The sequence below is a fragment of the Alexandromys fortis genome, unplaced genomic scaffold (assembly GCF_014885135.2).
Source record: "Alexandromys fortis isolate MF-2015 unplaced genomic scaffold, M_Fortis_MF-2015_v1.1 scaffold_195, whole genome shotgun sequence".
Taxonomy (NCBI): Eukaryota; Metazoa; Chordata; class Mammalia; order Rodentia; family Cricetidae; genus Alexandromys; species Alexandromys fortis.
The window spans coordinates 186387-200282 of NW_026068105.1; the positions used below are offsets into that span (position 1 = coordinate 186387).

At 39.0% G+C, this 13896-nt stretch overlaps 1 protein-coding gene across 2 annotated transcripts in view; it reads left to right on the top strand.

The window, feature by feature from the left end:
* Rnf128 (ring finger protein 128) overlaps window positions 1-13896 on the top strand; it is a 105264-nt gene that overhangs the window by 83238 nt on the left and 8130 nt on the right. For both annotated transcript variants that reach the window (XM_050124023.1, XM_050124022.1), the window contains exons 3-6: window positions 5816-5887; window positions 10926-11008; window positions 11838-11934; window positions 12694-12862. In XM_050124023.1, the coding sequence (XP_049979980.1) occupies window positions 5816-5887; window positions 10926-11008; window positions 11838-11934; window positions 12694-12862 (421 nt within the window). The remainder of the gene's footprint in view (window positions 1-5815; window positions 5888-10925; window positions 11009-11837; window positions 11935-12693; window positions 12863-13896) is intronic.

Consider the following 13896-nt stretch of genomic DNA (forward strand, 5'->3'; position numbering starts at 1 on the left):
AATCAGCCCTGCAACTAGCCACCTGCCTGGACTTTAGTCAATACTTACGACCCACTTGACTTGTCTATAAAGCATGGATATTAAAATACCTATTTCACAAGTTGGTTAATGATTATACATGATGACACAGGTAAAACTCTTTGGGCTGAACCTGATCCATACTAGGAGCCCGCTAAATGTTCTTTTAAATTTTTTCTTTTCCCAGATGTACCGGAAAAAAGGGCTTTGAATAGGTAAAGCCGAGAAATGTCCTGTTTGAAAAAGTGGTGAAAGTGTTTATGTTTTTAAATTAAATATACTCTTAAGTGAGCAACCACTCTGGGAATTTTTAAAAACTTACTATTAAAGCCCAGCCCTCCAGCTACTAGCTGCCTAGTGGGAGAAAGATAAAGAAATAATAAATTCAATTACGGTGCATCCAGCTCTTTTAAAACTATTTTATTACTTTCTTGAAAATCTCATACAATGTATTTTTAAGACATTCACCCTACAAACCCTCTCTGCCATTGCTCCCAGATCCACTCCACTCTCCCCACTCCCTGTGAACTTTGTGTTATTTTTTTTTAACCCAGTTTGTGCTGCCTGTATATCATGGGCATGGAGCTGCCCACTAGAGCAGTGGGTTCTCAACCTGTGGGTTGTGACCCCTTTCACAAGGATCACAAATCAGATATCCTGCATGTCAGATATTTACATTACAGTTCCTAACAGTAGCAAAAAAATTGCAGCTATAAAGTAGCAATGAACTAATTGTGTGATTGAGGGGTCACGGCAGCATGAGAAACTGTTTTAAGAGCTGCAGCATTAGGAAGGTTGAGAACCACTGCACTAGAGTATGGGTCAGATACCAGGAGCCACACCCTGAGAGGAAATTGACCTTCCCTCTCCCAGCACCCACTGTAACTAGCTCCTTAACTAGGCCTGGGAATTCGCAAAGCCCCTCCCTCCGTGCGGGAATGTTGGCTGGTTTGATCTTGTGCAGGCAACCACAGCTGCTATGAGTTCATGAGTTCAGTGGTCTTCTCATGCCCAGAAGACATTTCGTGTGAGCCATCCCTGACCTCTAGCTTTTACGGTCTTCCTGCTGTATCCTTTGAGAGAGGTCCCTGAGTTTTGACGGGTGTGATACCCATGTTCCATCTGTGGTTGAGCACTCCCCTGATACTTACTTATTCTTTGCATTTCGACCAGTTGTGAGTTTTCGCATTTCCCACCATCCACTACACGCAGGAACTTCTCTGGTGAGGGCTGAGAACTACATAAAATACTCATTTTTATGGAATAAATGATAAATTACAATTTGAACCAGCTGCTGTCTTTAGATGTTGTAGATCTTCAGAGATCTTCTACAATCAAGTTTCTTGTTAATAACTTGGCATTTGCAGTTTGGTTGTGCGTGTGTGTGTGTGTGTGTGTGTGTGTGTGTGTGTGCGTTTGTGTGTAGTTCACCCCATCATCTATTTTTAGCTTGGTATTAATACCAGCTCTTTTGTTTCTTGGGAATAGATTCATACATGGCATATAACTTTGCCTTTGGGCCTAAAACTCAAATTAACTTGTATTACGATGGTAGCTGCAGTAAAGATTACTTGTTTGGCATTCATTACGAGTAAATGTATATAAACACCACCATTGGACTGATAATAGATTGAATTGAACATTTAGGGATGAGGAATCCGAAAATACAGACTTGAGAGCTTGTTTGGAGGTTCTATCAGGACAGCACAGCCACTCAAATACCCTTGATGAAGGAATGTTCCTGCTGTATAGGGGAAGGTTGTCCTCTTCAACCAAGCTTGAAAGTTTGGGTGACCTACACGTGGAGGGGTAAGGTTGAAAGGGGACACCGACCTAGCCAGCCAGCTTAGCTGAGTCACCCGTGGAGACGAGTAGTGTGACAGATACTGTAACCAGATCACCCTCCCATTCCAGAGTATGGACACTTAATCAAATAAACATGCTAGGGAAACACCACTTCCTACTGAGCACCTTTCTCCAACTGCCTACGGAGCTTGTCGCTTTAAACCTCAATCAGAAATGCTTTAAGGAAAATAACAAAAGAATCAACAAAAATATATTTCTGGGTTTATTACAGTCCTGTCTCTCATTGGCTCTGTTTCCCTTTGCATTTTTTTTCCTCAGTGTCTGAGTAGCTCCTGATCTACATGATAAGGAAGTGCCCAGGCCTAGAAATCTGAGCCACAGCCAGGCCTGTGGGTCTTAGCTGTTCAGTGAAAGGAAAACAGTTTAACAGACCATAGGCTCAAAAAACTGAACAACTATCAGAAAACTGCTGAATTCTGGACGGTTTTATTGGGCTAGACTCCAGGAATATAAAGGTCAAGTTCTCTTATTCGTCTAGCCTTTACTAGGACTTTCATCGACACCCTCAGGAGTTATTTCCACTGATCTGTAGTTACTGGCTAAAGTAGCCATCCGAGAGGGATGTTTGCTATTCCTGTGACAGAAGAAAAATAGTTTGGCTAGTAATCTGTTAGCTTTAAGTCAAATACCTTTCGAAAATGGTATGGAGGATATATCATGCGGCATTGAGGACATTATTTACATACCCATACTATGGATTATTTCCTTCCAAAATATATTTGTCAAATATTTATGGACATGTTACCTGTACCCAGTGCTATTTATTTATAAGTAATAGTTTATAGTTTCATTTAGTCGATATCTTATTGAGTATCTATATATGTCAGGCACTGTGTTAGATGTTTTATTTGTATTATATCTAATTTTCATGTAATGTGTCAGCTGAAGACCCTGCTAGAGACCAGACCCTGCATGGGGGGTGGGTTGTATCTTCATTCTCATAATGAACTCTGGTTGAACAGCTATTGTTTGCTGAATTTTTAGTAAGTTTATTCATTTTACAATTCAAAATAAGATTATGTATTGTGTCTTGCTGCAATGCTATTGAATCCACACAGCACCTGGCCTGATGTGAAACCTACCTCAACTTCATTTTAAACATTTGATATAGTCACCGGAGACATTCTTATCTAGAATACAGACTTTTTTTCTCAAAGAAAAAGGAGGATTCATTTGTGACATTAATTTTCCTGGGGCCAGTTCAAACTGCAGAGAAGAAAGACAGGCTCTCAATGATCCCATTCTTTATCATCCATTCTGAACTTCTAGCATCATCCCACTTCATATGCTTTAGTCCTTGTTCCTGAGCTTTAGTCTGACATTGAATATCCAGACTCATCTAGATATGTGCTCAATGAGACAACTTGGAATCTGTCCTCCTTCCTAGACAATGGTGGTTATTAGCAGCACGTTTTCCTAATACGGAATATTATAAGGTTGTTATTATCCACATTTCATAGAAAAGTAGGTAAGCTCAATAATTCAGTGACTTCTTAGTATTATTCTTTATTCAGTTACAAATTCAGATTTTGAATCTAGGTCCATTTGAATTCAAAACCTGTGCACTTTTGTTTGAACGGGGCCCATTTCAGAAAAGAAATTAAGGAAGGTATACTTTAAGGTCCTCTGAGCCTTAAAAATAGAAAAATTGCTTCAAAAATTCATAGTATCTGAACTCATTTGAGAGAGAGGCACACTGTTTTTTACAATTATGGTCCCAGGGGTGCTATTTTTAAAAGTAGAGAAGCACAGTATGTAAGTTTCAGTAATTTGGGGGATTTAAGGTCTACTCAACATGTGGAGACTAATGATTGGTACTATAAATCTGGCCAAGAATCCAGGGGGTAGACATATTACATATTACTAGTATTACCCAGGGGGTAGACATATTACATATTAATGGTATTTTGCTAAATGGACATAGCATCAAACTGCCTTCCAGATTCATATGTGTAAATCCATAGATTAGTGCAATTTTCAGTCCTTATCAGGGAAGTGTCTCTGTGCAGTGCATAGGAGTTAACTCTGCAACTCACAACTGATCGATGTAGAGAGAACAAGTGTTGGTGGGGTATGCAACCATAAACGGGACATCCTGCATCACACTGCCTGACCCCAAGGCTCAGCGAATATCTTAGAAGAGGGAGCAGAAAAATGATAAGAGCCAGGTGTTGCTGGAAAGGACAAGGGCAAAATAGTATATCTTCTGGACATTATAGGACCACTAGACTCATGAGCTTATAGCAACTGTGATTGACTCACCGAGACTTGTACTAGATCAAACCAGTCAGCATTAGGACAGGAAGGAGGAGGGGCTGGAAGCATCCACGCCTAGTTGAACTATTAACAGTGGATGGGTACTTGGAATGGAAAGTCAGTTTTAGTTTAGCTTGTAGCCCTGGTGGACAGACCGTACTCTAGTACAGCGGTTCACAACCTATGGGTTGCTATCCCTTTTGGATCGCATATCAGGTATCCTGCATAAAAGATTACAGTTCATAACGGTGGCAAAATTACACGTATGAAATAGCAACAAAAAAATTTGATGGTCGGGGTTCAACACAGCATGAAGAAGTGCATTAAAGGTGGGAGCATTAGGAAGGGTGAGGGCCACTGCTCTCGTGGGTGGCTGCACACAGCTGGGAATATAGGCAGCATACAATGTACTCAGTGGGCTAGAAGGAAAAGGTTCGGTAATTTGGAAGATCCTGCTTGATATCAGATAAATAAGATATGTAATATGGTCAATTAATGTGCGTGTGTGCGCCAAGAAGCTATTTGTAATTGATACCTGCTAGGAAAGAGAAAAACCAGTTTTCTCCACTGGCGTGTCACTGAGTATATCGACAACACTCAAGGGCAGGCCCCATATCCAGGAGTAGTAGTGAGCTAAAACAAAACAGATTCTGTTTTTGTTTTGTTTTGTGCAGTTTTTGTTTTGGTATTTTTGCCTTGAGGCACTTTTGGACTAACTTTGGTGTTAGTTTTGTTTTGTTTTGTTTTGTGGAGGGAGGGAGGAAAGGGAAGAGAGAGAACATGAAGTTGGATGGATACAGAGGTAGGGAGGAGGATCTGAGAGAAGTTAAAAGAAAGAATATGAACAAAATATATTGTATGAATTTTTTAATTAAAAAACTGAGTGTGGGCATGCATATATTTGCTCATATGTATGGAGAGTCAAAGACAGGTGTTTTCCTCAATTGCCCTCCACCTTCCTTGCTGAGCCAGAGTTTTTCATTGAACCTGGAGCTCCCTGAATCAACCTGACTGATTGGCTAGCAAAGCTTGGTGATCTTCCTGTCCCTGCCTCCCCGGTGCTGGAATCAGAGTTACACACTATTGAAAGATATTCGGTGGTGGGACCCTGGTAGGCCCCGGTGGGTGGGAGACCGCCTCAGGTGGGAGACAGACAGAGACAGACAGATATGCCATTCAGACAGAGCTTGGGTCTAGAATTTATTTAGTGGGTATTGGGAATGATATAGGAGTGAGGGGTTATGGAGGGGAGGGGAGAACGATAGAAAGAGAGAAGGGGGGAACAGAGAAAGAAGAAAGAGAGGGAGAGAGAAGAAAGAAGGGGGTAAGGGGAAAGGGGAGAGAGGCAGTAGTTACCTCTTCAGAAGAGGCAAGTAGAGGGAGGCAGATCAGCTTGCCTCTGGGGTGGGGGTGGGGCTTAAAGGGACAGGGTACCCAGGTGACAGGGAAGGTCAGCAACTATGGTGCCTAGCTTTTCTGTGGGTGTTGGGCATCAAACTTAGAGCTTTATGCTTGCATAACAAGTACTTTACCAACTGAGCCATCTCCCCAGCCGCAGATTTTAATCTCTGAATTTTTATTTGGATAGTAACTTTATCAATTACTATTAAACTACTATCCCTTCTTATCATACTTCTTTTAAACACATGTCTTCTAATATCTGTTTTTATTACAGAGACAGTTAAAGGCAGATGCTAAAAAAGCTATTGGAAGGCTTCAGCTGCGCACTTTGAAACAAGGAGACAAGGTACTTTTATTACTTTTAAAGCAAAGCTACCAGGACATTCTTTAAATGCCCTCTGCAATTGTCTTTTTGTTAGCATTGATATACCTCACTGGGTATTTCTATTCAATACTGCAATTAGACTACACAATGGCCCTCAACTGTTCCTAGGTACAAATCACTGGCACCTGTAAATGTTACAATATCTGGCAGAAAGAAATTATAGATGTGGAAAGTTAAAGAGGGAGATCATCCAAGATTATTTAGACAAATCCTAAATATAATCAGAATCTGTATAAACTGGAGTAAAGGTGGAGGTTTGACCGCCATCCATAGCAGGGTTGCAATGGAATAAAAAAAAAAAGTGGAATGAGTCAAGGAAGAGACCATGAAATAGAATGCAGGAATGCTCCAGAAGCTAGAATAGGCAATGACAGGTATTTTCCCTGAAGCCTCCAGAAGGAATGTAGAACAGCCAACACCTCAGTTACTTCTGACCTCCACAAAAGGTAAAAAAAAAGCCGTGCTAACATAAGCCACCAAAGGATGGTAATTTGCAACAGCAATGAGAGAAAACTAATATGCTTCAGTACAACTTTGAATGTCCATTTGAGATTTAGGACAGTTGAAAACCTATCGATGGCAAAAGACATCCCAAAAAACCTGCAGGACATACTGAGATAAAGATTTATCACTTATAACACCATCAGAAACATTACGTTCTTAGATATAAATATTCAAAATGTGAGCAAGATTTATATGTTAAAAGTTGTACAGCACCAATGAAAGAAATCACAGGATCTGGCAATTATAGCTCAGTGGTAGAGCACTTACCTCTAGCATCCTCGAGGCTTTTGAGTTCAATCATAAGTATGGAGAAAAAAATCAAAGAAACTAGAAAAATGGATATATATATAATGTTTGTGGATCAAAAACTTCATCGTTAAGGTGTCGGTTCATCTTAAACTAACCTATGAATTAGCATTTCAACAAGAATTTTCATGAGATAGTATTAAGTATTGGAAAAGCCCAAGAACCAGTATAATCCAAACAATTTGGATGCATAAGAACTGTAGAAGCTGGATGTGCTGTGTTACTGCTCTAAAGACAGTGGGACCTGGGAGAATGGAGCTGAAAAATGAGGCGGACTAAAGTCTCATGCAATAGCCACCTTTATTCAGAGCACCTGACAGTTTATACTCTGAAGGTTCAGAACTGTCAGATGGGTAAAGGTCCCATGAGTTCAAGATGTATACAATCGCAAGAACAAGCCACATGTGGCAAAAACATATTTTTCCATAGAGACATATAAACATGAATTGATTAAGATCAGCCGAGCAAGCTGAGGTAAACTCATTCCTGTCCACTACACCTGGGAGGAACCCGTAGACACATTCCAGGAAGAATTCAGTGTTTTGAAGAAACTGAGGTCACAAGACTCTTTTTTTTTTTTTTGGAGTTTTCTCACAAGCACTCAGAATTCTCACATGACTTCATTCCTAAACCATGTACTGAGAGTCTTATACATGCCTTCAATTCCAGCTTCCAGAAAAGTGAGATAAAAAAGCTGTAAGTTCAAGTTCAACCTGGGTTACATAGAAAGACCTTTTCTTAATATAGGGAGGATAAAAAGGAACAACCTCAAATAGTGGTTCACATCCCCCCAGTTTTCTGGGTTATTTCAAGGCTGTATCTGTGCGAGTATAGAAATGCTAGATCCATAAATGAATGGAACAGTATAGAATCCAGAAATGCAGCAACGAACATGTGGCCAATTTATTTTTTTTTAAGACCCAAAGGCAAGAAAGCAAGAAAAATTCTCTGCAGCGATTGAGTATATGACTTAGTTAAGGTTTCTATTGCTATACTTAAAACACCATGACCAGAAGCAACCTGTGGAGGACAGGGTTTATTTAGGTTTACAGTTCTATATCACATCTATCACTGAGGGAAGTCAAGGCAGGAACTCAAACAGAGCAAGAACCTGGAGGCAATAACTGATGCCGAGTCATGGAGGAGTGCTTCTTTTTACCACCCAGGAACACCAGCCCAGGGTGACACTACCTGCAGTGAGCCATGCCCTCCTATATCACCCATCAATCAAGAAGGTGCCCCACAGGCCAATCTGGTGGAAGTATTTTCTCAATTGAGATCCTTCTTCCTAAATGACACTTATGTCAAATTGATATAAAACTTACGTCAAGTTGATATAAAACAAACATATGGCTGAGAAGTATACAAAAGAATACTCAAGGTCATTAGAGAAATACAAAATCAGAACCACCTGTGTTACCAGTTTTGGAGCCCATTCCCTATGGTGGGATGCCTTGCTCAGCCTTGAGGCAGTGGGGAGGGACTTGGTCCTACCCCAACTTAATGTACCAGACTTTGTTGACTCACCATGGGAGGCCTTACCCTTTTGGAGGAGTGGATAGGGGGTAGACTGAGGCGGGAGGTGGGGTGGAAGCAGGAGGAGGGGAGGGAAAGGAAACTGTGGTTGATATGTAAAATGAATAAAAATTAAAATAAAAACTAGCCAGCATAGTATCCATTTTAAAAAATACCCCCATTCTCCATACAGTGTAAAAATTAACTTAAAAGAGTATAGGCCTAAATATACAGTCTATAACTATTTTTTTTTTTTTGGTTTTTGGAGAGATGTTTTCTTTGTAGCTTCAGAGTCTGTTCTGGAACTCGCTCTGTAGATCAGGCTAGCCTCAAACTCACAGAGATCTGCCTGCCTCTGCCTCCTGAGTGCTGGGATTAAAGGCGTGCGCCACCACCATCCAGCAACTATTGATTCTTTAGAAGTCTTTGGGAGAAAAATAATTCAGATGTGGGTGGGATACATTAATAGTTTTTATGCATGACACCAAAACACAGGTCCACAGAGAAAATATAGAATTTGACTGTCAGAGTTTAAGAATTTCTGTTTTAAGGAGGATTCAAGAGCACTGGCCACTCTTTCAGAGGACCCAGGTTCAATTCCTAACATGTACATGGTGGCCCACAACCATCTGTAACTCCAGTTCCGGGGGATCTGATGCCCTCTTCTGGCTTCTGCAGGCATCAGACATACACATGGTGCACAGACCTAAAAGAAGGTAAAACTTACATACACATAAAGTAAAGTAAAATAAAATAAAAATGAAAAGATTTCTATTGTTGCTAGACATGGTGGAACACATCTTTTAACCCCAAAATTTTGAGGCATAGGTGTCTTTGAGAGGGAGACCAACCTGGTCTACATAGCAAATTTCAAGACATAATGAGACCCTGTATCAAACAAATAAATAAGTAAATGTATTTCTGTTATTTGTAAGACAGTTTTTAAGGAAGGGAAACACAAGGTACAGTCTTAGAGAAAATATTGGCAAATTGCATATTTATTAAACGACTACACTTAGAATATTAAAAACTCTTGTCTCGACAACAGGAGCAGCCAAATAAAGACACAAGCCTGTGATAGGGAAGCAGAAAAGAGGTTATGGGGGAGGGGTATAACAGTACAAGAAGGGGCAGGAGAAGTTGGAGAACATGAGATGGGGGAGAATCAGCAACAACACAATAAACTGAAAATTCCACCATGTGGAGCCTGGAGAGATGAGTCAGTGACTAAGAGCAGAGGACCCAGCTTCAATTTCCAGTAAGCACATGGTGGCTGACAATCATCTGGAACTCCAGTCTCAGGAGAGCCAATGCCTCCTTCTGGCTTGTGAAGGCACTGCATGCATGTGGTGGACAGACATGCATTCAGGCACTCATACACACAAAATAACAATAAATAAAATAAAAATAAAAGTACTATAATGAAACCTAATACTCTATGTGTTAATTACTTCAAATAAATATGGGCTGAAGAGATGGTTCAGAGTTTAGGAATATTTGCTGCTCTTTTACAAGTCCTGGGTTCAATTTCCAGCTCCCATTCGGTGGCTCGCAACAATAAAAATATTTTGAAAATTAATAAATATAGTAAGTATGCTAAATATACATACATTAATCAAATGAACATATGGCTGAGAAGTATACAAAAGAATACTCAGTGTCACTGATCATTAGGAAAATACAAAATTAGAACCAAATGTGTTACCAGTACACATTCATTAGGGTTGCTAAGACCTGATGAATATGTACAACCTCTGGGATTCTTACGTATCTTCTGGTGACAATACTAAATGATTATGTCTACGCTGCAAAACAGATTAACAATCCCTTATGACGTTAAAATGCATTTACCATACTAGATATTCACTGCAAAGAAAGGAAACTCCTATATCCCCATTAAATTCCTAAACGTAGTTATTAGTAATTCTTTCCAAACTGGAAAGAATCTGAATTCCCATCACCTGATAAATGGATAACCTGTGGAATATTCATACCATGTAATACAATTTAGTAATAAAAGTGTTAGCAAGTCCTTCTGCTACCTGCAATAACATACATATGTGACTATCAAAGACCCTATAATTATGAAGGAAGTAAGACTCAGAAGTTAGATGATACATAATTCCATTTATTTGGCATTAGTTTTTAAAGCCTAAGGTATAGGGATTGAAAACATAACAGTGATAGACAGAGGTTGAGAATGAGAGGAAAGCTTAGTTACTACGGGAATATGGATGAATTTATTGGGGGTAAGGTCACTATTCTATATCTTGATTGTGGTGGGGATTAGATTACTACATGTTTTTAAGAACATGCAAGACTGTAAAAATGACTGGGGTTTGCTATATGTAAATTATACCTTACTTTTTTTAGAGAAAACATATCTGAAAATATACAGATGGCTTTCTATAAGTTCTCAAGACAGGAAAACGAGTTGAAGTCAGTACTACATGATTTAATTTGTTCTTTCTTCATTTTGTAGACTTTGTTATTTTGCCTCTTCCAAAGGTCAATGAATTGAAATCACCCACTGCAACTTCATAGTTGCATCCTCAGTGATGTTTCTCTTTGTATAAGAATTTCTAGGTGTTAAACTGCATGTGCATATGCTGGCCCAGCTCTGACATTTAATTTGCTTTTTCTTGTTTGAGTAACAGTAACTATTTGTTCACAGGAAATTGGCCCTGATGGAGATAGCTGTGCTGTGTGTATTGAGCTCTACAAACCAAATGATTTGGTGCGCATCCTAACCTGCAAGTAAGTTTCATCTTCTTTCATATCTATAAAAATAATATCCTTAAAATTAGCATGATGAAGGAAAACTGTTTTGAATGCTTCCAAATTGATATAGCACTAAAATTGAATTATAGTTTCCAAAATCCAGTACAATTTGTTCTCAACAGTTTGTTTTCCCTTCAGGAAACCGAGAAACCTAGTCATCAGTGTGTGTGTGTTTGTGTGTGTGTGTGTGTTGTGTGTGTGTTTAGTACTTGCTTATTTATTTTAAACTCATTCTAACATTTCTTTTGAGAAAACATAAGCTCAACTTAGTGGCCTACTTTGAAGTCTTTACTCTTTAGATTTTAAAATACAATTCCTCTTAAGTCTTAGCTTGTCTTCTCAGCTGTTAAATAGCGCTGTTCTTGGAGCTCGTTTCATTGCCTGAAGCATTGGTACTATGTCGTACTCAGTACTTTATCATTCTGTTACTGAGAATGATGATTCCATTGTAGAGTTATGGAACTTATAATTTTAATATTGTAACATGTGAAATGCCAAGAGACTTAAGTCAAGTAGCATTAGCCATTTTCAAGTTATGAATACTAAAAATAACTTTTTGAGGCTAGAATAATGAGGCCTCTATATTTAAGAGCTCTGCATTATGAAATCTCCAGAATCTATTCTTGTGCCTCTTTATTAATGGTATGTTTAAAAGGGGAAAAGACATCCTAGCAAAGGCTAAGAGTCATCTCTGTGTGCATGCATGTGTGCATGTGTCCGTGGTGGTGGTGGTGGTGGTGGGGTCACAAAGTTTGGTTTCTGTTTCACATCTTGTAACTACATTATCTCTTTTCTCCTTCATTAGTCATATTTTCCATAAGACATGTGTGGACCCATGGCTTTTAGAACACAGGACTTGCCCCATGTGCAAGTGTGACATTCTCAAAGCTCTGGGAATTGAGGTAAACATTGCTATATTCTTTCTGTGAAGGAACTTCAGCAGTGTGGTATTTATATTCCCGGGCATTTATGACAATAACATCCTTCTCTCTCTGGGTAGGTAATGTGCAAATCATTTAGTTGATACCAAAAACTAGACCTATGTCTTTCATAGCCACAGAGAGGCTCATACAATCATGGACATATCCATTTTCCTTCTTCTCTCTTCACAGATGTACTTAGTATTTGGATCAGAATTAGAACTCTAAACTATCAACTTACCTACTTTTCTGTTTTAACCCTGTCATTTATTGCAAAGTTTCAAATTTGTCATTAAGTAACCATGACCATTTGAGAAAGCATAATAAAATTATAATTTTGTACTTGGTAAATGAAAAAAAAACATATCTTCAAGATAAATATCATCTCAATGAAATCTTTTTAACAGAACAGAAATATGAGATGAGAGCAATTTTCAGTTCTCTTTTGGGACAGAATACTATATATTAATGTATACTGAATATACCTTGTTCCCATCATTATGTTTGAGGTGAAGAGATCAGCCAGATGAAGACATATGTACTCCATTGGTATAGCCAGTGCCTACTCCTGCTACCGTGACTGGGGCCAGTAAGAGATTTTTGTGACATGAAAATGGGGTAGAGGTTTATAAGGTTAAGAAATGTTACTCTGTGTTATCACCACTGAAAAACATCATAACCATATGTCAATGTAATGATGCATGTACTCTGAAAGTCAATTTGTTTGAATGCTTACCACAGGTGGATGTTGAAGATGGATCAGTGTCTTTACAAGTTCCTGTTTCCAATGATGCATCTAATATTGCTTCTCCCCATGAAGAGGACAATCGCAGCGAGACCGCATCATCTGGCTATGCTTCGGTACAGGGAGCAGATGAGCCGCCTCTGGAGGAACATGTGCAGTCAGCAAGTAAGCACCATACTGCAGAGCAGTGAGCTCATCTCCAGCAGTCCACTGTGGGCCACACATCTAGCCACGTAATCTTGCTTTTTCGTGGTGGTTCCATTCATCCATTGTGCCATTTCAAGTTCTTTGTCTATTTAAAATGATGCAGTGGAAGATGTACTCCTGCCAGAAAGTATATGCATATTCAGAGAGTACATACATATTCAAATATTCCTGAAATAGACGGCATGCCGAAGGAATTAGGATTATTCACAGAAGAGGTTTTGTTGGAAAGCTGCTCTCTGAGCCATTAACTTCTTACTGAGGTGAAGGAGAAACTTGAAATTTTAGAAGCCATTGTTTATGACAGATAAATCAGAATGTAGGATAAATGACTCCTGGAATAAGAGAAGAATTTGATTTACAACAGTTAGGTTTATGCCTATGTTCTCAGGAATCCATCTTGCAGATAGGAAACTAGGTTTAACAATGGTATGTGCTGCCACCTGTTGACTTTTCTTGGCTATGAATCAATTGTTAGAAACTAAGATTGAACATAATTAATTTTGGAATTCATGTGGATTATTATTACAGCTTAGTAATTTTATATGAACGGGGAAATTTGGGGGTAATTTTGTTACTTTTTCCTCTAAAAATATCAAGTCTCTATAAATTAGTTTTCCTTTCTCTAACCTCTAACTTTTTCCAAGTTTTTCTTCGTTTGAAAGTTTCCCCTCAGTTCTTACCTTGAAGACACCCGATTTTAGTGTAAAAGTGGAAAAAACTAATTACTACAATAGCTTGTGAATATTTCAGCTTTCTGTGCCGTGAACCTTTGCCCTCTGTAGGCTTATCAGTGCCATAAATACCATTTCTGAAGATGTCACAAGGCACACAACCGTGTAAAAGCAAACCTTGCAATCTGATCTCGGGACATTTCCTTCAGTACATTCATAGGAATGTTAATTATCTGTGGATTGTTCTAGCTATAATACTGAGTCATTGTTTTTTGTCATAATCTTGTGTTCCCATAATGGTGTGGTAAGAGAATTTGATGA